At 38.7% G+C, this 24,501-nt stretch overlaps 3 protein-coding genes across 7 annotated transcripts; 1 reads left to right on the forward strand and 2 right to left on the reverse strand.

The window, feature by feature from the left end:
* The first annotated feature begins 43 nt into the window (after positions 1-43).
* Positions 44-10,425, forward strand: parp9 (poly(ADP-ribose) polymerase family member 9). Of its 2 annotated transcripts, none has more exons than XM_049593397.1 (8): positions 44-183; positions 4,158-5,040; positions 5,379-5,597; positions 5,903-6,118; positions 6,540-6,600; positions 6,899-7,398; positions 7,668-7,830; positions 9,494-10,425. In XM_049593397.1, exons 2-8 carry the CDS (start codon positions 4,183-4,185, stop codon positions 9,775-9,777), a joined length of 2,301 nt encoding a protein of 766 aa, XP_049449354.1. In that variant the 5' UTR covers positions 44-183; positions 4,158-4,182; the 3' UTR covers positions 9,778-10,425. The 2 variants fall into 2 exon arrangements, with proteins under 2 accessions (XP_049449354.1, XP_049449353.1); XM_049593396.1 differs by having other exon boundaries at positions 48-187.
* A 171-nt stretch (positions 10,426-10,596) lies between these two features.
* faima (Fas apoptotic inhibitory molecule a) lies at positions 10,597-17,398 on the reverse strand. 4 transcript variants are annotated; one of them, XM_049594707.1, is made up of 5 exons: positions 17,249-17,398; positions 16,397-16,527; positions 16,074-16,302; positions 14,379-14,428; positions 10,597-14,142 (listed from the first exon to the last, which is right to left on the reverse strand). In XM_049594707.1, the coding sequence occupies exons 2-5, from the start codon at positions 16,508-16,510 to the stop codon at positions 13,993-13,995; spliced, it is 543 nt and encodes a 180-aa protein (XP_049450664.1). In that variant the 5' UTR covers positions 16,511-16,527; positions 17,249-17,398; the 3' UTR covers positions 10,597-13,992. The 4 variants fall into 4 exon arrangements, with proteins under 4 accessions (XP_049450664.1, XP_049450663.1, XP_049450665.1 ...); XM_049594706.1 differs by having other exon boundaries at positions 16,397-16,530; positions 17,249-17,386; XM_049594708.1 differs by lacking the exon at positions 17,249-17,398 and adding an exon at positions 16,616-17,235.
* A 1,885-nt stretch (positions 17,399-19,283) lies between these two features.
* Positions 19,284-22,805, reverse strand: cxcr2 (chemokine (C-X-C motif) receptor 2). The gene is made up of 2 exons (XM_049594150.1): positions 22,650-22,805; positions 19,284-22,465 (listed from the first exon to the last, which is right to left on the reverse strand). The coding sequence occupies exons 1-2, from the start codon at positions 22,719-22,721 to the stop codon at positions 21,383-21,385; spliced, it is 1,155 nt and encodes a 384-aa protein (XP_049450107.1). The 5' UTR covers positions 22,722-22,805; the 3' UTR covers positions 19,284-21,382.
* Positions 22,806-24,501: the final 1,696 nt, after the last annotated feature.

A 24,501-nucleotide genomic window follows, 5' to 3' on the forward strand; every position in this document is an offset into this window, starting at 1 on the left:
AAGCGTCGATGCAGAGTGGGCTGCAGCTGAAGAGGGGAGGACAGTACAGTACACAGGCTTTCAGTAATCATAGAAAAGGAAAGGACAAGTTAAACCAGCAGAAAACTTAGCTAACAGTTCGTAGACATCGGCAGCCTGTCTCACTGTTTCTCTTTCTGCTTTTCCTCGGTACTTTCCAGTGAGGTCGGTGAGTATCTTCATATCTCAGCACATTTCTCTTCCTTTAGTCTTTTAAAGTGGCTGAAAGTGATATTAGCATGTTTGACTTAAACTATTAAACTATTATGGACTTAAAACTAGCTCAAAGCTATTTGTTTTGTGTCTCGTGAACGCCGTGCGTCAGGTTGCTCGCGCTGATGACCCACTGTGTAACGACAGAGATTAAAAAATGGCGGTTTAATGAAGTTATAGATAGCCTAACTTAACTAAACATAAACTCGTATACAGTGAAACAGGTACATTTAATGTCAACGTCTTTTTTTTTATTTTTTTTTTTTACCCCAAATCATAGTTACATTTTAAGTAACACGCTGTTCATTAGAAAGCTGTCAAAATAAACTAGACCAACATTATACCTACTTATGCAGTGTACAAAGTGAATTCAGGAGCAGCTGGCCTGAGACAACTGTGAGAACACCTTGGAAACATAGTAGGCCTAAGTTACTGAATTAAAGGCAATTATTTGGATTTCCTTTAGTAAAGTTTGGCAGTTTTAAATTTTACAAAACGTAAAGCCCAAAACCTTTGATGCATACCAATTTTCAAGCAGTGTACTAAGCATATAAACACATAGTACTTTATGTAGTATTATGAGATGGAAACACACTGAGTTCATGTTTAACTGAGGAAGGTGATTGATCATTGAGTGGAACTAAACTTCTACATTGGACACTGTCTCTGTCTCCCTCTGCTGGACTATAAGGAAAACAGTTCTCATATCTGATGCGGAAATACCAATAGTATGTCTCTGCAGACCCGGAGACTGCAGATTCACACCCGCAGTTCTGGACCCCTTGTTTTTCGTCCCCTACTGGACGGCTGTATAACTGCAACTAAATCAGCATCTCACCCAAACACCACTGTTTGAAAGAAGTTGGACTTTTAATGCTTTACTACAATTTACAGTTTTAAAATTTTATTACACCCGAATAAAAATACCAAGATTTAATTGTTGATTTATGCCTAGGTGCTGTTCTGCATCATTATTGTTTGCTGGTTGTTCTGTATGGTTTGATCCAACTATTTTAGTTCTTTATTTCTTAATATTCATCAGACTGCTCTGACTAGCACGCCAAAAACTTGCACTGCATTGATCAAACCCGCTACAACATATAATAGGAAATGTCTAGTCTTGGGTGTCCAGTGCTCACTTTTGTTGTGGGAATTTGAAACAAAGGCTGTGAAATACTGAAATGGTTTGAAATGTTTTATTGTGTGCAGTGGTTACATCACACATCAGGGAGATCTGCAGAGAAAAAAAAGAAATCAAACATATCACAAAAGTGAAAACGGAAACTCTTAAAAAAATTAAATACCTATCACAGTCTACACTGAAATACTGAAGATTCTGGAGCATAGCAAATACATTATTATATCAACATATTAACAATAGTGCCCCTTCCTTCCTCATCTGCCTTTCGATCCTCCACAAAACTCCTCCACTTCACTGTGGTTTCCTTTCTGGATTGTTATGTGCACCTTAAAAGAGAGTCCCTAATTAGTCAAAGTTAAGATTTTTCAACTGTTTTACACACATAAACAAGGCCAAAACCTAATAATAGACAAAAATACATTTCTGATCATCTGCGCTGGATGAGCTTAATTTCTATCCACAAAATCTCTAAATATATGCTATAGAGTAATATCAGTGTAGTGATTTAAACACATGTGATATATAATATTATGAATAATAAAAGAAAAATGTGTGTAGGTGTATTACATGATATACATGAATACAAAATTAACTTTTAGCATAAAGTACACTAATTGCCAATATGTAAGTTAAACAGTTTCATGCTTGTATGAAAACGTAAGCCTATACACATTTTTCTCATATCATCCACTTCATTGCTTTAATCATTTATTCATGTTTAATTTAAAGCACATGCTAAAATTATTCGTCATCGCGCTTCGGTTTCATGAAACAAAATGTGCAGGTCAAACAGTTCATTGCTAACAAGCTAAACTATTACCTACTACTTAAACCCATATTTGACGTGCCTTTCAGACTATCGTGGTAAAGACAGTCATATCATTTTAAACGTATCACTGTAAAACATGAAGTTCGCTCTCTAATTCAAGTCAACAAAATAGTTTAAACAAATAATATGATTCACATTCAATACTCACACTCGGATCGTCGTCGTCCATATTCAATAGTTGTAATAGTATGTTGGCTTCCAATGAAATAGAGGGCGCTGTCGCGGAATACAAGGGGTCTAGAACTGCGGGTCCAGATCTGCAGGTCTGAATCTGCGGTCTCCAGGTCTGCAGACACACCCTCCTCGGAAATGCACTCACCAGCCACTTAATTAGGTACACCTTGCCAGTTCAGGGTTGGACCCCTTTTGCCTTCAGAACTGCCTTAATTTTTTGTGGCATAGATTCAACAAGGTGCTGGAGACATTCATCAGAGATTTTGGTTCACATTGACATGATAGCATCACACAGTTGCTGCAGATTTGTCAGCTGCACATCCATGATGTGAATCTCCTGTTCCACCACATCCCGAAGGTGCTCTATTGGATTGAGATCTGGTGACTGTGGAGGCCATTGGAGTACAGTGAACTCATTGTCATGTTCAGGAAACCAGTTTGAGATGATTTTAGCTTTGTGACATGTTGCGTTATCCTGCTGGAAGTATCCATCAGAAGATGGGTACACTGTGGTTATGAAGGGATGGATACGGTCAGTAACAATGCTCAGGAAGGCTGTGGTGTTTAAACGATGCTCAGTTGATACTATGGGGCCCAAAGTGTGCCAAGAAAATCTCCCCCACACCATTACACCACCACCACCAGCCTGAACCGTAGGCAGGATGGATCCATGCTTTCATGTTGTTATCAAATTCTGACCCTACCATCTGAATGTTGCAACAGAAATCCAGACTCATCAGACCAGGCAACGTTTTTCCAATCTTCTATTGTCTAATTTCGGTGAGCCTGTGTGAATTGTAGCCTCAGTTACCTGTTCTTTGCTGACAGGAGTGGTCTTCTGCTTCTGTAGCCCATCTGCTTCAAGGTTCGATGTGTTGTTCATTCAGGGATGGTCTTCTGCATACCTTGGTTGTAACGAGTGGTTATTTGAGTAACTGTTGCCTTTCTATCATCTTGAACCAGTCAGGCCATTCTCCTCTGACCTCTGGCATCAACAAGGCATTTTCACCGAGAGAACTGCTGCTCACTGGATATTTTCTCTTTTTCGGATCATCCTCTGTAAACCCTAGAGATGGCAGTGCGTGGAAATCCCAGTAGATCAGAAGTTTCTGAAATATTCAGACCAGCCCGTCTGGCACCAACAACCATGCCACATTCGAAGTCACTTTTATCACCTGTCTTCCTCATTCTGATGCTCAGTTTGAACTTCAAGACCACATCTACATGCCTAAATGCAGTGAGTTGCTGCCCTGTGATTGACTAATTAACTATTTGCATTAACAAGCAGTTGAAGAGGTGTACCTAATAAAGTGGCCGGTGAGTGTAGGTTTATTAGGAAAATGTGATTCCAAGTCAGTCAAATGTAAGATGCAGATTTAGGGAATCATATTTATGTATAGAATGAAGATAATCCCATTGAAAGACCAATGGTGTGAAGAATATCTGTTTATATTTAACCAATAATCATATCACTTATGTAGATCTGTTAAATGAAGTCTGCGATGTTCTTACAGTTTGATTGATCATCCCATTTCCATTTTGTGCCTCACTGCCAGTGACTGATCATTTTATAGGTACAATCATTTCCCCTCTGCTGTATTTAGTCATATTTCTTACATTTTAAGCTCTACATATTGATTTGATAAGGCATTATCAGTCATTCATTTATGCTTCTTGTCTTGACTAACTCTTAAAGTCATCAAGTGTATGTATGCATGATGTTTAAGGTATTCTAATGCTGTGTATCAAACATATTAACCAAACACTGATGTTTTTGTACAGTTTTCCTCAGCTCTGTTTAGGAACCATGGTCAGTAAATTTGATATTCCTCTTCATGGGACTGCAGTCAACATTGTGAGACGATGTGGATGTGCTCTGAGTGATGTCCTTCAGAGCAAATTTGGATGCCTGGCCATCATCGATGGTGTGGATTTCGACAGAGATCCGAGCATTGCACAGCAGAGAGGGCCAAATATTGTTCCAGAGAAAAGGTTCAGTGTTACTCTGCCTGGAGGTGTTCAGGTATCTGTGTGGAAGGCTGATCTTACCAACTATCAGGTGGATGCTGTTGTGAATGCTGCTAATGAGTATCTTCAGCATCAGGGAGGCCTTGCTCATGCTTTGTCCAAAGCCGGCGGTCCACAAATCCAAAAGGACAGTGAAGAATACATTAAGAGGCATGGCAGCTTGAAAACAGGAGATGCAGTTGTCTTTGATGCCGGGTTACTACCATGCAAGAAGATAATTCATGCTGTGGGCCCGCGACTGCCCCCAGATACTTCTGTGCATGATGTTATGAGGTATGAGCCGCTGTTGGAGAGAGCCATCAGGAGCATTCTTGACAGAGTCCAGGAACACCATCTGCAGTCTGTTGCCATTCCTGCAATAAGCTCTGGTCTGTTCCACTACCCCCTGCCAAAGTGTGCTGAAACCATAGTGACAGCTGTGAAACGCTACTGTGAAAACACTTACTCTCCACATCTCCTGCCGAAAGAGATCCACCTCGTGAACCATGACGAGCCTACAGTCAAAGAAATGGAGAGGGCCTGCCATCAGATATTAGCCAGCAGCAAACACAGAGGAGACACTAAAACCCCAACACAGACCGTCCAGCTTGGAAACGTCCATCTGACACTGAAGAGGGGTAAAATTGAGGAACAGCGGGTAAGAATCTGTAATGTTTCTCCATTAATTAGTCAATTGGTTATTTACTTATGTTACACATTTAATGTGGATGGCTGCTTGCATAAAAAATCATTGTATTTATTTTTCATATTTCTAGGATTATTCACCAATACGTTCTAACTACGCTTACCTTCACAAACATACTTGTAGCCTGGTCCATAGTTGGAGTGACATGTAAAGAGCAATATTAACATTTACTGTAGCTTATCGGTATAAGCTTCTCGAATATTTAAGGAAAATAAGTCTCAGCATGCATGTGGTACTTGTCACAAGCTGCATGTTTGCCTTCTCATGTACCAACTGTGTTTTCCTCTCAGACAGACGTCATCGTAAACACTGCATCAGCACAGCGAAATTTGGACAACGGTGAGATCTCCAAGGCTATATTGCAGAAAGCTGGTAAAAAAATGCAAGAGGAATTTAAACATGCTCCTCGGCAAGGACATGTCATCGTCACACAGGCGTACCAGCTGCAATGTAAAAAGGTGTTTCATACTTTTTGCATGTCAAAGGGGATAGACCCAGCAGCAGAGCAGGTACAGTATGAGGTTTATACCATATATTCTTAGTTTGATATATCCCAAATGGTTAAAAAAAAATCAAGATTAAACATGTCATGTTTCAAAAACATATTGTTTCACGGAGTTATTTAGTTTAAACTTGTCTTTTTGATGACATCAAGAGACCATATAATCTACGTAGCCGTAAACACTCATAAACCAAACGGAAAACCTAAAATGCATTCTGTCAATAATAATCTTACATTATAAACTGTTTAAGTTTTACTCTCATAAGATTCTGAATTTGTCTCTTTGTCTGTCCACTTATTCATTCATTACAGAATCTTTTCAAGTCAGTATCAGAATGCTTGTGGTTGGCAGGCACAAGTCGCCACAAGTCAATTGCCTTTCCTGCCATCGGCACAGGAGCCCTTGGATTCAGTAAAAAAGAAGTTGCCAACATCATGTCACAGGCTGTGGTCGACTTCGCCCAAAAGTTCCCAGAGAAGATAGAAGTTTACTTTATCATATATCCCTTCGACGACACCACGTTTAAGGTTGTATTGCCAAAATACTGTCATGCCATAGACTAATATTGTTGTATTGGCCATATGTTTGCACAGTGTGTGGTTCCTTGACAATAATTAAAATAGAAAGACAGTTTAAACACTGAACAACAACAAAAAAGAGACAGAGGAATACAGATGGTTCCAGTCAGTAAAAGACTGACTAGAATGGTGACACTTTGTATGAAGTAGCTATAATCTCAATCAGGGACGTGCAATGTAATATCTGCCTGTTAGGTGGAATGTGGTTATGTGTTTACTGTTGTGTGAGACACTCCCTACACCTGCTGTGAATTGTTAACTAGGGTTAGGGTTAGTTTCACAAGTCGAGTTGCCAATGCTCTGTCTAACTTGATAACTCAAGTAAATGTGTCTCATTGAAGTAAATACATTAATTACCTTCTCTTTTTAGGCTTTTGAGGAAAAAATGGGATATCTCCAGCAAAATGCATCTCATCCCAGCTCTACAAATGGTAACACAGTATTTCAATTATCATTTCATGTTCACAAGGGTGAGCTTTGATGTAAGTACCTATGGAGATGGTGGTTATGAAGCACTGCAGTGAAGAAAACTAGTTCTGATTCAGGCAACAACTATATACATATGGTTCTTGTAACATCCATGTCTGTAGATTTGTCTTTATTGCGGCGGTTGCCGTAGAAACCTGTAAAGCTAATGTAGCACAGCAAATGTAAGCATGGTGAGAAAGCCTGTTTGACTGTACCGTTGCTGGAATTTTTAAAAAAAATAATATTAATTCTGAATTTCAGCAATGATGCTGTCTTCACCAGCATCTGAGGACAGAGCTGACTTCCATGGCAGCAGATCTCCCACTCCACAGATCAGCCTAAACGGCCCCTCTAATGAAACAACCCGAGAGGCTGAACAATGGCTCAGTCGTCTTCTCTTCAGGTCCAATGGCAAAGTTGTTATCTGCAACAACTTCATCCTGCACTTCGGCGAGGATCAACATCTGCAGCTGTCGAGTCTACTGAAAAGCGGTGTTTCCATTGAGGAGGTCTTTGAGAAAGGTCACGCAAGCATTGTTGTAAAAGGGGATTCAGATGAAGATGTTGTAGTTGCTGGGTTGCAGGTGGAGGCCATGCTCTGCAATGTCCAGAAGGCGTTTGTCAAGGAGGAAGAGTGTGCCATGCTTCCTGCTGTGATGACTAAGAGTCTGTCCTTTGAAAGAAAGACAGTTGACAACTCAAGCCAGGTGTTCTTAGACAGATTATCTGGCTACAGAAAGCACAGGCTGTTTATCGTAAAGGTACAGTATGTGTCAATGAAACATGCTTAACATTGTGGGAAATTTTAAAGCTTTGTCATAAGGTTGATGTCAGTTAGATTTTTAATGTTTTCACATTTCATGTATTAACATTAATCCTACTACACAGATGAGCCATTTCAAAGTGGACATATTACTAATTCAAATGGAGTTGTGTGTTTGTACTCATTTGTTTCAAATACTATTTATCAGTCAGCTTCAAGTATCTTATTTTGAATCACTGCTTAACCAGTAAAATATTTTCTTTTCAGGTGGACAGAGTGGAGAACCCTGCACTGAAGAAGCTCTTTGAACTCAAGAAAAAACAGCTTAGCTGCTCCACCCCTCCTCGAAGAATGGTTCAACGCATACCTGCACAGTTCTGTGAGATGGTTAGCCACATTGGATTCCATGCAGAGTACGCACCACCTGATGGTATGATAATATTTCAACAAACAGCATTTGATAATGCAAACAAATTCATTGGGTCCAGTAGATGCTCATTTTCCTGGGTCTTGTATGGCAGCATTACAGATACAGAACATTTAAGTTAGAAAAGGAATGATAACAAATAAATATACAACCCCAGTTCCAAAAAAAAAAATGGGACAGGGTGTAAAACTTAAAGAGAAACAGAATTTAAGGATTTGTAAATCATTTTCAACATTTATTCAATTGAATTCAGTGCACAGAAAAGGTATTTAATGTTCAGACTGATAAACTTTATTGTTTTTTTGTAAATATACACTTTCATGTCTGCAACATGTTCCAAAAAAGTTGGGGCAGGAACATGTTTACCAATGTGTGACGTCACTTTTTCTGTCAACATCACTCAGTAAGTGAACTGAGGGCACTAATTCTTGAAGTTCTGAAAGTGAAATTCTTTCCCATTCTTGTCTGGGATCTCCCTTGTCATATTTTGTTCTTCCTAATGCGCCTCACATTTTCAGTGGGAGTCAGGTGTGGAATGCAGACAGGTCTAGTACCTGCACTCTTTTACTACGAAGCCGCGCTGTTGTAACATGTGCAGAATGGGTCTTTATGAGACGTATTAGAAATAGAATGCACCTGGATGGCAGCATATGTTGCACCAAAACCTGTGTGTATCTTTCAGCATTCGTGGTGCCTTCACAGATATGAAAGTTACCCATGATACCATGGGCACTAACACACCTTTATACCATCACAGATGCTGGCTTTGAACTTTGAGCCATTAACAATCTGGATGGTCCTTGTCCTCTTTAGCCCAGAGAACACAGCGTCCATGATTTCCAAAACAATATGAAATGTGGACTCATCAGACCACAGCACACTTTTCCACTGTGTGTCAGTACATCTCAGATGAGCTCGGGCCCAGAGAGGTCTGCGCCATTTCCAGATGTTGATATATTGCTGTTGTTAGTTATTGTCTTAACTTGAATTTATAGGTGCAGGGACGAAGTGTGTCTAGCAGCAATAACTTACTAAAGTGTTTCCAAGCCCATGTCGTAATATCCTTTTATATAATCACGTTGGTTTTTACTGCAGTGCCATCTGAGGGGTCAAAGGTCACAGGCATTCAATATTGGTTTCAAGCCTCACCCCTTATGTACAGAGATTTCTCTGGATGCTCTGGATCTTTTGACGATATTATGGATTGTAGATGGTGAAATCTCTTTGTGAATCTTACTAGCAACTGTGCTTTGAGAAACTTTGTTCTTAAACTGTTGGACTATTTGCCCTCGCATCATCTCACAAAGTGGTCATCCTTGTTACTGACATGCTTTCATACCCAGTCATACTTTAATCTGTTACCAATTAAACTGTTTACTTGTGAAATGTTTTGAGTATTTCACAACTTGACCAGTCTTCTGTTGCACCTTGCTCCAAAATTTTTTGGAACATGTTATAGTCATCAAATATCGAGTGAAAAAAAACATGAAATTGATCAGGTAGAATATTAAATATCTTGTCTTTGTACTGTATTCAAATGAATATAGGCTGGAAGAGATTCACAAAGCATTGGATTCTGTTTTTTATTTACGTTTCACAATGTCCCACCTTTTTTGTAATTGGGGATGTAAAAACAACTTTCTTTTTTATCTTCATCTGTATACAGATCCATCATTTGGAGAGGGCATCTACTTTGCTAGCAAAGTGAGGATAGCCATGGAAGTGTGGAAGGAGCACAAGAGGCCAAAGGAGGAGTATCTGTACTTTGTCGAGGCTGAGGTACTGACAGGAAACTCCACCCCTGGTAAACAAGGTCTCATTCTGCCACCTGCTGTGGGGACAGAGTCACAGACTGTGTACCACAGTGTGAGCGGAGGGCCTGACATCTCTGTCATATTTAGTGGTTACCAAGCTCTGCCCACATACATTATCACCTGTAAGATGTGCTGAAGAGTGATTCCTTCACAGTTTATTCTGTTGTATGGGACAAATACAAATGTAAGAATGCTTCTAGTGCTAGAGGAAACTGGACAGTAGGAAGTTAGATTGTTCTAAACAAGCTGAAGTACAGTCTTGATTAATGTATTTACTACTAGAAAGAAATGGCTGTTTGCATTACTCCTTTAAATCATATAATGGAGACCATTATTACAATATGAGCTTATATGCAGCTTGAGAAAGATGTCATTAGTTTTCGGTTTCTATTTTTTCACTATGTGTTTGTTTCTTTTGAGTGATTACCATATAGTTTACATAGCAGCACAATCATTTGTATATCAATCAAAGATGCAACTTGTCTTATAGTAACAATCAAAACTGGAATGATGGATTTGTTCGGTGGCATCACACGATACTTTATATACATATATATTTCATATGTACTAGTCAGTACAGACATAAAACTGACTTCATTTTGTTTATAGGAAGATTATTGTAAGACTTCATATAAAATGTTGAAACGCTTTGGCTGCAAATACATGACTAATCTAATTGTAAACTATTAATAACACATATTGACTACAGTGGGATGGATCAATGGGTGCAGCTGGTTCAAAGTGCCTGATGCTGATGTCAAAATTAAACAATGCTTTAAGAACAGTTTGGGTATTGTGTTGTTGTTGTTTTTTTATGTTCAGTGAATCAAGGCAATTTCCTTTGACACCTAATTTTAAGTCAACACCACCTCAGCCAATATTTAAACCCAGAGCCATTTTTTTAAATATTTGACAATCCTTTTATGAAACTCGACAACAAAACCTGATCAGCTACTTGGCTTTAATGAAATTAAATACAATTTACATTTTACAAACATGGACCATAACAATAAACAAAATGGAATACATGTACAGTATTAACATAAAGCTTTTATACAGGACATGAAAGACAGGAAAATTCCCTCATATTCTTAAAGATACAGTAACAACTGTTGGAGATCACAGTCTATTGAGCATTAAAGTCCATCCTTGACCTTGTGAAAAATCTAACAAAAAAAAAACTTAAAGGTCTAATGTGTAGGATTTGTAGCATAATGAGGTGAGGTCGCAGAACTGGAACTTCTCCGGTGTGCCAAGCATGTAGGAGAACTATGGTGGCCAACACGAAAATGCTAATGGCCCTATCTAGAGCAAATACTTTGTTTGTCTGTTCTGGGCAGCTGTAGACCAACATGACAGAGTCCGTGAAAGAGGAGCTGCTACATATGTAGACATAAATGGCTCATTCTAAGGTAACAAAAACACAGTTCTTAGTTTCAGGTGATGATAAAGTTATGAAAATAAGTTAAGAAAATGTGTTCCTTTTCTGCAGATGGACGCCCCTTAAATCCTACACACTGGACCTTTAACTCAAGGTCCATTTAGTAGCTTCTCCTGGAGCTTTTAGCTGCATCATGCAGTCATCAGCAGATGACTTTTACTCAGTTGTCATGAACATCTTGATGGACCTTGGATCAAGTCTTTTTTTTTATTGGTCAAAACACAAACTGTGTTAATGCAAAGTGTTTTCGCTCTATTTTACCAGTGCCCATCAATAGTAAATGCCTCTCTTTTCAAAATGTAAACAAGCATTTAAGATACACTGGAAAATAATCTTTAATTTCGAACCATGACTTTATAAAAATGTTTAGCTTAACTTCTGTGAAACCACACCATCTGGCCTTTACACAAAAAACAGACGAATAATTGACAGTACAACAGATTGCCACACATCTCCGAGGATGACAGGGAGACTCCCAAGTATGTCTGGATATCAGCAAGTGATATACATCAGCTGAGTATGATTTATTACTGGCAATAATGTCACATCTGAATGATTGTCTATGAAACTGTCACAGCCATTAAATTGTAGACGGTGCAGCCTAGGATATTTTGACAAATCTACAGCAGTCTGCTAAAAGCTAATAACATATCACTGTAATATCGACTGGCTGAAGGAGTCATACAAAGACCATTTAACACGTTGCCACAGGACTAAACAAAGATCACTCCTGAACAACGCACACTGAAATGATGCTACATTCAAGGAACAATATCCTGGTGTTAAATCCTCCTACTGCGTAATATTGAAAAATACAAGAAAGCAAGCATAGAAAACAGGTTGAGTCTGGGGTTTATAGGCTACCTGTAAAATGTGATTTTTGACAAAATGACAAAATGCGCAGTGTATCTAAGAACACCTGGGCCCTGTTCTTCATATGTGGACAACTGAGTTATCCAGATTAGTATGTAAACAATTTGACACAAGACTGGATTATTTGGTTCTTCGAAACTGGCTTAATTTATATCTGGAACTGTTTTCATAGCAACAGGTCCTTAAGCCCAAACTTGCCAAAGGGCAGGCTTAATGTTAGCTGGCTGGATGACGACGAAGATGTTCTACTGCGAGCCACATTCATGAAGTTACCAAAATACAACTGTCTCACATTGTTAGATTTATATGAAAGTGTTGATCATGGTTTTACGAGACAACATGCAGGTTATTGATAAATCAGTATTGCCTGTCATTAGTGTAATGATTCCAACAAAAAAAATTCTCAATGAAGTTATGTGTACCTCTGCATGACGAAGTATGAATGAAATAGAGGTCTGTACACAAAAAAAGAACTGTGAGCAAAAACACTTCAAACGTAACTAAAAGACTGTTAAAAGGTCAATGAAACCAGAACGGCATTTAATTGGACATTAAAATTTGTCGTTTGAACTCTAAAATGTTTTAAATTCTACACTGCAGAACTCCCTTTGCTGACAAATGTTCAGCCGCTGCTTTTTAAGAGGTTTTAGTAAGGTTTCATTTTCATAGTTATAAAGCTATAAAGTGTCTTCAATGTCCATGATGGAGATCCTCACCCTTATCATGCACCACCATCACCTAGTTCAACAACATTCACTGGTAATATCTAATGTTTAACGGCCTGGAAAAAAATGGAAACATGAAAACAATTAAAATGAGATTTGTGCCAATGAATCTATCGCCCTAGTGCATGCTGGGAAAGATCCCAACACACCTACCTCATAACTAATCACATGATCAGCAATCAAACAATCATATGGATGCTGATTACGTTTTCAAGTCAGGTTCACGAGATTACAAAATTAAATTCAAGGACTTTCAAGCACTTTTTTTATTACAAAGACTTCACATAAAGCAGGAGCTTAAGATTCATTTGACATTTTATGTGGAGCTATTACATAAGCACATGGTTTAAGAGAGAGGATAATAAAGTCGGCTCATTAAGTTAAATCAAGTTATTTTTAAGTTTATGCCAACATAAGTCTACTGGTTTTGCCGGGGTTTTAAGAGTGGAGCGGAAGTAAAAATAAACTATAATTTTTGGGTGGACATTGTGCATCAAAAAAGCTGAGCAATTTCTGATTCAGAGCAATTTCATTATAATAACTAATTTAAAAAAAAAGATCAATGTATAAGAAAGCACTGTGTGGTTCTGTTTAGAAGGGGACTATTTTCAAGGCTCTTTTTTTTCTCCTTCAAAACTGAGGTAAAGCACCTTGTACAAATCCTGAAGCCTCCACTAATTTTGCCTTTAATTCAAAATAATAGTCCAGTGTTTTTCAAGATAAGACCATCCATGATGAACAAATCAATCCTCAAGCTGCTTTCGAAGAACTTGTTAGGCTGAATAAGTTGAGCCTCATTTGAAGAACAGGGCCCAGCTGCTTGTTTTAATGACCACAGGGCAAACTGAGCCAAGCTGAGTTAGGTACATATGGCACATCAGGCCTCTAATGCTGTAAGTGTTACTGAAATTTCTATTATTTATCTCAATATAAAGTACAAGTTTATAACTCAATGAAGTTTTTTTCAGTGTGAAGTTAGTTACATTTTCAGACAGTAAATCCCTTTTTGTGGTGGAAATTTATGGCTGCACCCTCTTCTCTAAAACTGCCCAGACTGAGGGTCCTGTCTTCAGCTCTTACTATATTAATTACAGAGCATCCCTTACAGTACCAATATATGGCCAATATACCCTCCAGAGGCCATGGCGTCAAAACGTAGGAGCGCATATTTTTGTCAGTTGGTCCCGACTCCAACAGCTTTAAATGACATTCACCTTCACTACACCCTCTCCCAGTTTCACAGGTACAAAGTCACACATACAAACCTGATCTCTGCTTTCACACAAGTTTAAATGCACGCACACACACACGATCACTCTGTGCACTCAGCTATCTCTGTGCCGTCCACAAGCAGTGTGTGAATGATCCCATCTCGCCTCTTCCCACTGCTCACAGCCTTCACGCAGCAGTTGTGGTCTCCTAGTGTGAAATGTGTTTCTGTGCCATCATCCACAAACTCCCCCTGCAGGTGCAAATCAGACATGAGAGAGGACAAGGAAAGCAATTCTTCAGTTTCATACTGTCAGCTGTGGACCTGCTCACACAGAAGTTAGTGCTGTGGTTGTCTAACTTTAGGACACATGTATTTACAACTGTTGATTTTGATTTCCCTTGACCATAGAATGAACATATTCTTAATTTCAGCAGAGTATCCTTATTACAGAACAAATCACTATCAGCTACTGTTGTTATACTTACTGCAGTCTCAATGTTTTGTCCATTACACCAAACATCCATGGTGTCCTTCTCTGAAAGAAGTAAACACACACTGCATCAATAAAACATGTAACTGTTGGGCAATAAAAGTATGTGATGTGACTGCCAATTTAGAGTTGCTAAACAAGTGGGCAGTATGTGTACAGCCAGGTCTGAGTCGTTGTTTGTTTCTAATCCTGTTAGGCAGTGGTGTGAGAATGGTTGAGTTTATCTGATCATCTTGTGGTGTCCCAGAACAACAAGCAAGGCAGCAATGTCCTGGTCAGTATCTGCTCTGTGTCTGTAAATTACCTACAGGCTTTTCTTGATAAATAGATCCCCTATGGAAAATCTATCCAAAACATCCACCCTCATTTGAAATACATACACACAATAGTTACAGTGGTAAATGCAATGATATAGTAGATAATGCATAAAAGACAGTTAAAATTGGAACAACAAATGAAGTAGGAGGTACTGGGAACAAAATTAAGGAGGAAAAATATGAATACAGTTTATTCAGATTCTTACAACAACTATGTCTTTAATTTGTAGGGAGTGTGTTGGTCATTCCTCAGAGATTATGGGAAAAACATTACATTTTCAGTGGTGGAGACACTGTGGTCAAAGTAAAATTGTTCTACTGTAATTAAAATTTAGTTTCCTGTATTTCAATGTATGGACGATAATTTCAAAATGCCACTGTATTTGAAAGCAAAGACTATTTGGATTGGAAAGCCTCCAAGAGAACTACTCTAAGTGAAGATAATGTATGAGATTTATTAAGAATCTTCTGAATCACAGCACCTTAATGTCTAGGGGTGTAACAATACATTGATTCAATGATCAACAATCTAATAGTATCAATGCAAAGTGAAAACATCAATACATATCCTCATCTTTAAGATACGCCTTTTTTTTTTTATTTCCCATGCTACGTCCGTGTCGCCATTATCGTCCAAGCACACCTCTTTTGTAAAATTTCAAACAGTGCTAGCTGTGTAGCACAAGGCAGACAATGGCAAGCAGCCAAGAAAAAGACAATGAGGATATTTATCTACTAATATCAATCACATGCAGCTGAATTGAATCAAATCTAAATCGTATTGTGGCAGACTTGGTGATTACAACAAATATTGTATCATTGTCTAGAGAATCGATATAATAGCATATCATGATGAAAGTTTTGATTTAAACCCCTACTAATTTATTGAGGGAAATTTATATGTATGAACACTGAGTTTAGTTGTATATTTTTATTGTGAGAAGAATTTCTGCCAGTCCACTGAATTATTTAGATTATTTCCCTGCTAATATTTATAGATAATTATTGCATGCTAATGTACAGTAGTTTGCATGTGTTGTGCATGCTTCAGGTAGCATGCTGCCTGATCAACGGTAATCAGTATAATTATAAGAAGAATTACCTTGCCCAGATAACAGAGGTGGCTGAAGATGTCGTGGGGCTTAAAGCTGTTAAAGAGCTTAACTTAAGCTCAACATAATATTACTGGGTAGTTCTGAAGGGGTGGAAATCACACTGTGCTAAATATCAATCCAGTTTCCATCCTGATTGATTATGTGAACCCAGACACTAATGACATATTAAAGTGGATTCACACAACATAATAACTACTGACATAATAACTAAGTGATGAGGACAGAAGGTGAATGATATACAAACACAGAGAGGCTCACCCAGGACCACCCTGCAGTCAGTGCCGTCCAAGTTGAGAACCCAGGTGCTGGTGACCTTCGATCTGTTCTCCATGTACTTCTTCAAGCTCTTCCCATTGATCTCCAATGTGTACTCATAGGCAAAACCACTGACTGCATCGATGTTGATGGTTGCTTTGGTGTCTGATTTACCCACACTGAATGTCTCCTTCCCCACAAGTTTAAACATCCAGTCCCGTCTCAGTATCTCCTGCAGTGTGATGTGAAATCAGACATTAACAGCTGCCGTTCATAAAGAAATAACACACGTTTACTCTAATATTACTTAAGATCGTGATTCATACCTTTCCATCCACGTAGATGACCCTCTTTCCGGTGGTCGTGCCATGTTCAAACTCTATCCTGTGGACTCCATCACTCAGTGCCACCTCCCACACACCAGCGAGATCATTAGACATCCTACCCTCTTCAGACTCTGCTGGAGACCAACAATAAAACAGCTGGACCGACTACTAACGTTAAACGTAGGAGCAAAAGCATGACTAACGTTAAGCACTGCTTACCTTACTAACGTTAGCTAACAAACTGAGCTCACGGTGGTTAGCTTATAACAAAGACGTGAAACAAAAAATATTTCAGAGAAGGTTTAAGTGTATCTCTACCTGTAGACGCCACTACTTAAGTACAGCAATTAATGCGCATACTGTTAAAACATTAACAATAGTTTACTCGTCATAAAACATGGCTGAAGAAGAGGTGGGAAGTTGCCGCTGTTTGTTGCATTACGACTTCTGGTATAACGGGTTGCCTTTCAAAATAACAGCAGGCAGTGATTCAAATAACTTAATACTAGAGGTATCAGAAAACACAAGTTGCTCTCGTGTGCTAACAAAACACTTAATAACAAAGCTATTAACTTTTGCGAAACATATATAAGTCTGAGCAATATTCAACACGCCAGGGTTAGGGTTAGTTGCAAAAATACTCTGTGCAAGTATTCGACTGTACAATATTGCTACCGAACTGTCATAAGTAGAATTTTATTTTGAAAATAAAACGGAAGCATTACTGCGTCGGTCAAGTAACATGTCCATCTTTTCAGTAGCTCTGACCGCTAACGTTACCTTTTTTGTTATAAGAGGATACACTTACAAATAAACTCAGGAAAAGCCTCCTTAGTTAAACACTGGGATTACCTTAATGTTCCTGAAGTAAGCGCTCAAGCCCAGTGGTTAGTAAATGATCAGCAGGCCACTTTAGCGCAGTTCGGTCACAGCTAACAGTTAGCTACTGCAGAGAGTCAACAGACGGGCTGTGACTATGCTGTTACTATGGTAACATGATATCCGCCTACGTACAGGCTAGACCACGCCCACTGGAGGGAGCGTAAGTTTTCCCATTAGTGAGTTGTAACAAGAAAAAGCTGTTATTAAATATAAGCCAAGGGTACCAAATGTCAACATAACTGTAGGGTACACATTAATGTATCAAAATAATCTAGTAATATATGTAAAACACTCATAACACTCACATGGGCCATTTTCTGAACTAAGTCGTCCTGCAAAAAGTCCTGTTATACTTCCTGCCCTCACAGGTGCTTTAAATTATCCTTGCTAATTAGACCTTGACTCAGGCTAAAGCTACTGGATTTATGCAGCATATTACTTGATGTCTCCAATTCTTATGTACTGTAGTAGTTGTAGCCTAAGTATTTAGGTTCAGTGTGCAGGATCTGGGGGGATACATTAGAAGACACAGAATATAAATGGCCTAATCATTAGAAAAAAACATAAGACTCATTGTGTTTTCTTTACCTTAGAATTAGAATGCACCATTTATGTTTTCACAGAGATTGCCGTGTTGCACAGCCTACAGTGGCCCAGAGCAGCAAACCAAACACTGGCTCTACATAGGGCTTTTCCCATTTTCGCACTGGCCACAGTAGTCAGAAGCAGCTCCATGACAACACTGTCAAAAAACACTGATGTGAAACTGCTTAATTTAGTGTTTTTATCAGTTCACTGGGTCATCTGCTGAGACCTTGGCAGATAATTCAGCTCCAGGTAAAAAGCTCCTGAACAATGAACACTGAAGGGACTCTAACCAGGAGAAGTTTCATCTGGTTGCAGACTGAAAAAAAAAACTGTGTTCAACTGAGGCTGTTTTTAAATGTATATAAATAAATTTGAGTTGAGTTTAAATCCTTGCCTAGATGGTACCAAAGCCCCCTAAATTTTACACACTTCCTTTGAAAAATATGTTGTTCCATTCTTGCAAGACGAATGAGTCAGTGAGTGAGTGATTTGGTGGAAAACAGCTCCATCTTCTGGCTGAAGGGCCTTATGGGCTGGCCTCATCTCATTTAAGGACACAGTTTTAAAAAATAATTGTACTGGGAGGGGGCGGCATAGTGGTCTAGTGGTTAGCACTGTCACCTCACAGCAAGAGGGTTCCTGGGAGGGAGCCCTGCTGTGCGGAGTTTGCATGTTCTCCCCGTGTCAGCGTTGGTTTTCTCCGGGTACTTCCTTCCACAGTCCAAAGACATGCAGGTTGGGGATAGGTTAATTGGTGACTCTAAACTGACCGTAGGTGTGAATGTGAGTGTGAAAAACGAAAAAAGAAACTAATGATTTTTTATTTTTATGTTACAACAGCCTCTCTGCTGTAATTGACAACCCCTTTGACCACAATATGTCGGAAGTACTGCATATTGCAATTTACTGAAAAATGTTCAGAGAAGTTGTTGCATGCTATTTTAGAGGCCACTTGGATAACTAAGTAATCCCGCTTGGTGCATAACCCCATGTGGACTCTAGTTTTCTGAAGTCTGACTGATGGGGTGTATTATCCTTTAGGTATATGACCTGTGAACAAGTTTTGTTTTGTTTTCTTTTTTGCTTGCATGTGACCTTTTGTGTTTTATTTTTTTATAATTTCTTATCACATGCACACTTTCCATTTTATTATTATTATTTATTATTATTTTATTTATATATTTTTTACAAAGTAGTTTGAACTAATTTTTCTAAGTAACCTTAATTACTATGTTTCACTAACAACTCTTTACCTATTGCTTGGACACTTTTTGCCACAGCAGAGGACCTCTTCCTCAGCCCAATTAGACTAATGTAACACATGGAGAGCAGAACTAATTTAATTTGATGAATGAAACACTTCAGTGTCACGCTGTCACACTTGTCTGAGGAAGTATCACACATGGCTTAGGGGTGAACGATTTATTTTGACCCAAGTAATAAGTATACATTTCATCTGCATTTACAACCAGTACATTCTTTTATTTCATTTCATTTTATTACTCTAGACTGTTAGATACACGGGAATTTGTAAGTACACTACACATAGGCTACATGTTGGGTCACGAATCTTGAAACTGCATGTCAGACAAATATTTAAAATAACTGAATAATTCATATGATTAGACAATGCAAGAGGATCTCATCCCTTCTATGTAAATTGTGTTGCAATCATGGCGGCTGCACAATTTCTCATGAAAAACACTTTCTCCCTTCTTTTCCTTTACATCAGCCGCCCACACAAGTACACACAACACACCCACACGTACACACACCATATCATTATGTATTGCCTGCACATACACCAATGTGTAGAGGGAAATATTCTGAATAACATAAAATATATCTCACATATGCAAGAAACAAGTTGCTGGACAGTGGGAAATACAGCATTTTAAGATTACAGGCAGCATTGATTAAAGGAACATTGTCATGTTTGTACAGACTCTATAGTGCGCCTAAATGGAAAGCATTCATCAAAGAGAAAGACAGAACTTGTCTCTGAGAACAGAGAGCTGATTTCACAACTTGTTCTTGTTTTGAGAGATTAAGGTATTTGATAGTGAGAACATTTCCCGTTTTGTCTGAAAACAAAAACCGCCAGACAAAAACCTTAGTTCACAGGGCTCAAATTAAAAGACTGCACTCCGCTCATGTCCATAATGTCTTGGAATAAAACACACAGCCAAGGACTTAAAGGACTTTTTTCATGGAAAACCGCACAAGCTTTGGAAAACATATTTTAACAACAACAAAATCTCAATAACAAATAATAAATCACTTACCAAAGTATGGTAAACCATCAAAATAGTCAACAGCTGTGAAGCTTCCTCATTGACTACTTTGATAGCGTGCCACATTTTCCTCCACTGACAACTGATTTATATTTTTATATTTTTTTTTCAAGTTGAGTTGCCTGTTTTCTTTCTCTGGCCCTTGTTGAACTCAATAACACTTTAAATGAGGTTAAATCTCTCAGCATCAAAAGATATAAAGGCAAGATTTTTTTTAAAATGCCCTCTTAATCTATATGTTACACATTTTTGGAAATAAGCTGGTTCACTTTCTCGCAGAGAGTTATTTGAGGAAATACCACTCTCATGTCTATTCAACATAGGGATGCAATTAACAGCTGGTTAGCTTAGCATAAAGACTGGGGGAAACGGCTAGCCTGGCTCTGTCCAGTGGGACAGGCTGTTTCGCACTGTTCGTATGAATACCTACGAAAAGTAATGCACTGCAATTCGCATTTAACCCACGTAATCATGAGCCTGTAATTTGGATAACCCACAAAATGTGGGAGGCTGCACTCACATGATCAATGCACTGATGGGAGTAAAGAGTGAAGTTGTATAAGGAGTAAAAGTCCATGTAACAACACAAGTTGGAGTGGTGAATGGGTAAAACAAACATAGGACTCTCCCCCAGGACATTGGTGATTGTGTCCTGTATGAAACCAAATGAACTGTGAAGTTTTTGAAAGTAAGTCGTCACCATGTTTCTTTTCCTAAACTTGACCTGTGTCTTTATTTTCATAAACCTAACCTGCATATCTAGCTTTACTTTCCTAAACCTAACCAACTTCCCTTTACTTGCCTAAACCTAACGTGCAACTTAATTGTCTTAAATCTAACCTATTAAACTTTACCTTCCTAACCCCAACCTGTGGAATTAACTTAACTTTCTTAAACCTAACTTACGTATGTTACTTTACTTTCCTACACCTAACCTGTGTAAACCTATTCTACATAACTTTACTTACTTAAACCCATCCTAGTAACGTCATTCACGTGGCACTAATTTGTAACATATCATACGAACTGTTGTATGAGGATACATCGAATGAGAGTGTTCCTACCAGTACCTCTAAAGTTAAGAAAGAAATACTTTATACTTCAGTTTTTGTACAGACTTAACAAACAAGAAATGGCGTGTTAATTTGTGACCTTTAGAGCAGTTTGTAGGTGGATTTTATGACTATTGGACAGAGTGAGGCTAGCACTTTACCCCTAATATTTACATGGTAGCAGAGGTGATTCTAGATCTTATGCTCCCTGCACTGCTGACAGAGCCCTTCCTGAAAGCCATCTGGAGCCTCTTGCTGATGAGGCCATGTTTGTAAAGAGCCAAGAGCAGCTGATTACGGAACTTCTCCCCAATGAAGGCGTACAGCACTGGATTCACCGCACAGTGCATGAAGGCCAACACTTCAGTCAATCTTAGCATCACTTCCAGTGCGTAGCGAGTATGGCACACCTCCACTGTGATTGATCCCCCTCTTCTGAGTGTGTCAATGAGCACAGTGATGTTATGAGGCAGCCAGCACAGAACGAATGCCAACACCACTGCCAGGATGACGCGCATGGCCTTGTGCTTCTGTTGATTACGTGTGTGATACAGCGTCACCACAATCCAGCCATAGCAGACAGCCATCACCACCAGTGGCAGGAAAAAGCCCACCGTGTGGCGCAGGATGCGCACACCAACACGCCAGTGGTTGCTGCTTTCGCCTGTAAGGTTTTGATAGCAAATGAACTGATCCAGGTCTGCGGCATATCTGCTCTCCCTCTGAATCGCCACAGGTAAGGACAGCACTCCAGCTACAAGCCACACCACACTGCACACCACCTTAACCAACAGATGATGGGAAGGCAGGACACGTGTAGCTCTTACAATGGCAAAGTGACGGTCCACACTGATGCACACCAGCAGGAAGACACCACTATATACGGATGCCTCCTGGAAGCCCGAAAGGAGTTTGCACATGAAGTTGCCGAAGACCCAACCAGAATGAATTTTGACGGCCCAGAATGGGAGGGTAAAACAAAAGAGAAGGTCTGCCACCGCCAGATGCATCAGGTAGATATCTGTGCTGGCTCTGCCTCTCTTCATGTAGCAAACCACATAGACAACAACACTGTTGCCTACCATGCTGAGCACAAACACAATAATGTAGGTGATCATCAGGCCCAAGCTATTAAATCCAGGCACGGTTACACTGCAAGGAGCAGATGACTCATTGTCATCCATAGGAGGTGTGGAATTGAGAATGAAATTGAAGTAGTCTTCATCAAACGTAAATCCAGGAGTCGATAGCATCTACATAAAGACAAAATCATTACAATTTGTACAAGTAGCAGTTTAAGAAATACCAGTCGCAGAAAAGGTCAGTGTTGCCATAGTGGCACATTATTTTAACAACTTTTAACATTTTCTCAAAAAAAAAACAAAAAAAACAACACAGATTATGCAAATTGATTGAAACAAAAGTTCCATTGTTTACCTGATTTTCTTCTTCTTGATTGGTTAGAACCAAATACATCAAAACACAAATGATCAAATGTTGTAGCTTCATCCTGCCTCTCTTGTTGCACACAGGTTAAGAAGAATAAAGCTATTTGGCAAGGGGTGTTGAATGTACGGTGAAATGTAGTAGAGGTCCTTGTGTAATGTGTTTGCTGGGGGTGGTTTTGCTCTTGCTCTATTAGCACACTTTATCACTTCGAAGGAAGTAGGCAAAACCACAGATATAATCTGTCTTAAGCAAGCTGCATGATTAAGACAGTCTCGACAACAGGTTGTTCTCTTTCAAATCCTTCATGTCTGATCTTAGATGTTGGATGTTGATAAGTTTAACCTGCAGAGCAAAGCTGACGAAAACAGGAAATACTTTGATTAGGTGATATGATTTGATGGTGTTATAAAATGTTCTTTTGTCTAACCAGTAAGATGCTCTGCTATGTAATAAAGCAGTTTATGGAGTCAAAAATAACCATTTTGCTACCATAATCACAAGAACAGTACAACAAAGCTACTCTCATTTGTATTGTTTAAAGAGTACATGATGTTTTTCAGTCTGTTTTCAGGTTTAACATCGCACCGAAATAACCCTTATCAAAGAAGAAGATAAAAGGTGAAACGTTTCCATTTGCGTTTTACAAAGTTGATCATTTTATTCAGTTGCGCTTTCAAGACCTGTTCTTCACATTTTTTTTAACTGTACGTCATGGACAGGTGCTTCAGTGTTTCCATTCATGGTTTAAAATTAGTCAAAATGAAATTTATATCTGGGGTTCCACAAGGCCCAGTTATTGGACCATAGCTCTTCAATAAAAAAAAACAAGTAAAATGTAAACTTTTCGATTTCTCAGGCTCGTGGCTGTGTGTACGTGAGCATCAGCGTTTCTAATTTCCCTTTTTTAAAATTTTGTTACTGTTGCATTTTGTTGTACTTTAAGATATTCCTCAGTACATGCAACTTGCCGTATGCATTGCTATGCAATGTAAAGCATATGAAGTTAACCTACAATGAAATGTGCTATATAAATAACATTTCTTTGCCTCTCCATTGCCTGAAACATTGATCAAAACTAACTGTTATGTTTTTGTATTGCACTGTGTTAACCTATGCCACAAAACTGAGACATTGATGCTGAGCCCTTTCATAATGTGGCTTTCTTAAATGTGACTTCTTGGTATATTGCATGACCTCTGTGTTTTGATTATACTGATGACAACAAAATCTAATTTAGATTCATGAAGCATTTGAATATGAAGCAAGTGATGCACCTTGTAGTCGGAGTGTTAATGAACTCATTGAAAAGTTGAACAGAAGCTGAGCAGAAAACAAGTAAGCCTTCAAAAAAGACATCACATATTCAAATGCTGTTTGACAAAGCTGCCAATTTATTCCAGAGAGAAGTCCTAAAAGGCTGACAAGATAATACCAGAAAGATGCAGCCACAAAACACTGTGTTTTGGAAATGTAATGAGCAATCATATAATATGAAGGTATATCTGGTATTTTATGCCAAGGTATTACATCTTGATTAACAATATTTAACACCTTTTGAAAGATCCTTGCCTGTTTCATTTTTGACGTTCCACTGTGACTGAATAGTGTTCATTCAGGGTTGTGACAGACTTCAAAAAGCAGAACATTTGCAATTTGTATTACTTCATATATGATGACGAACACTATGACAGTCACTCAAAAACATGTTTATAGAGGTGAATGCTCAGTGACCTCAAAAAGCTTCCGCTATCCAACCAGCTGCCTCCAGAGCTCTCTTGAATTTAAGCATATTTTAACAAAAATGATAAAAGTAAAAGAAAAAAGGATCAAGACTTTTCAT

The sequence above is a fragment of the Epinephelus fuscoguttatus genome, linkage group LG13 (assembly GCF_011397635.1).
Source record: "Epinephelus fuscoguttatus linkage group LG13, E.fuscoguttatus.final_Chr_v1".
Lineage (NCBI taxonomy): Eukaryota > Metazoa > Chordata > Actinopteri > Perciformes > Serranidae > Epinephelus > Epinephelus fuscoguttatus.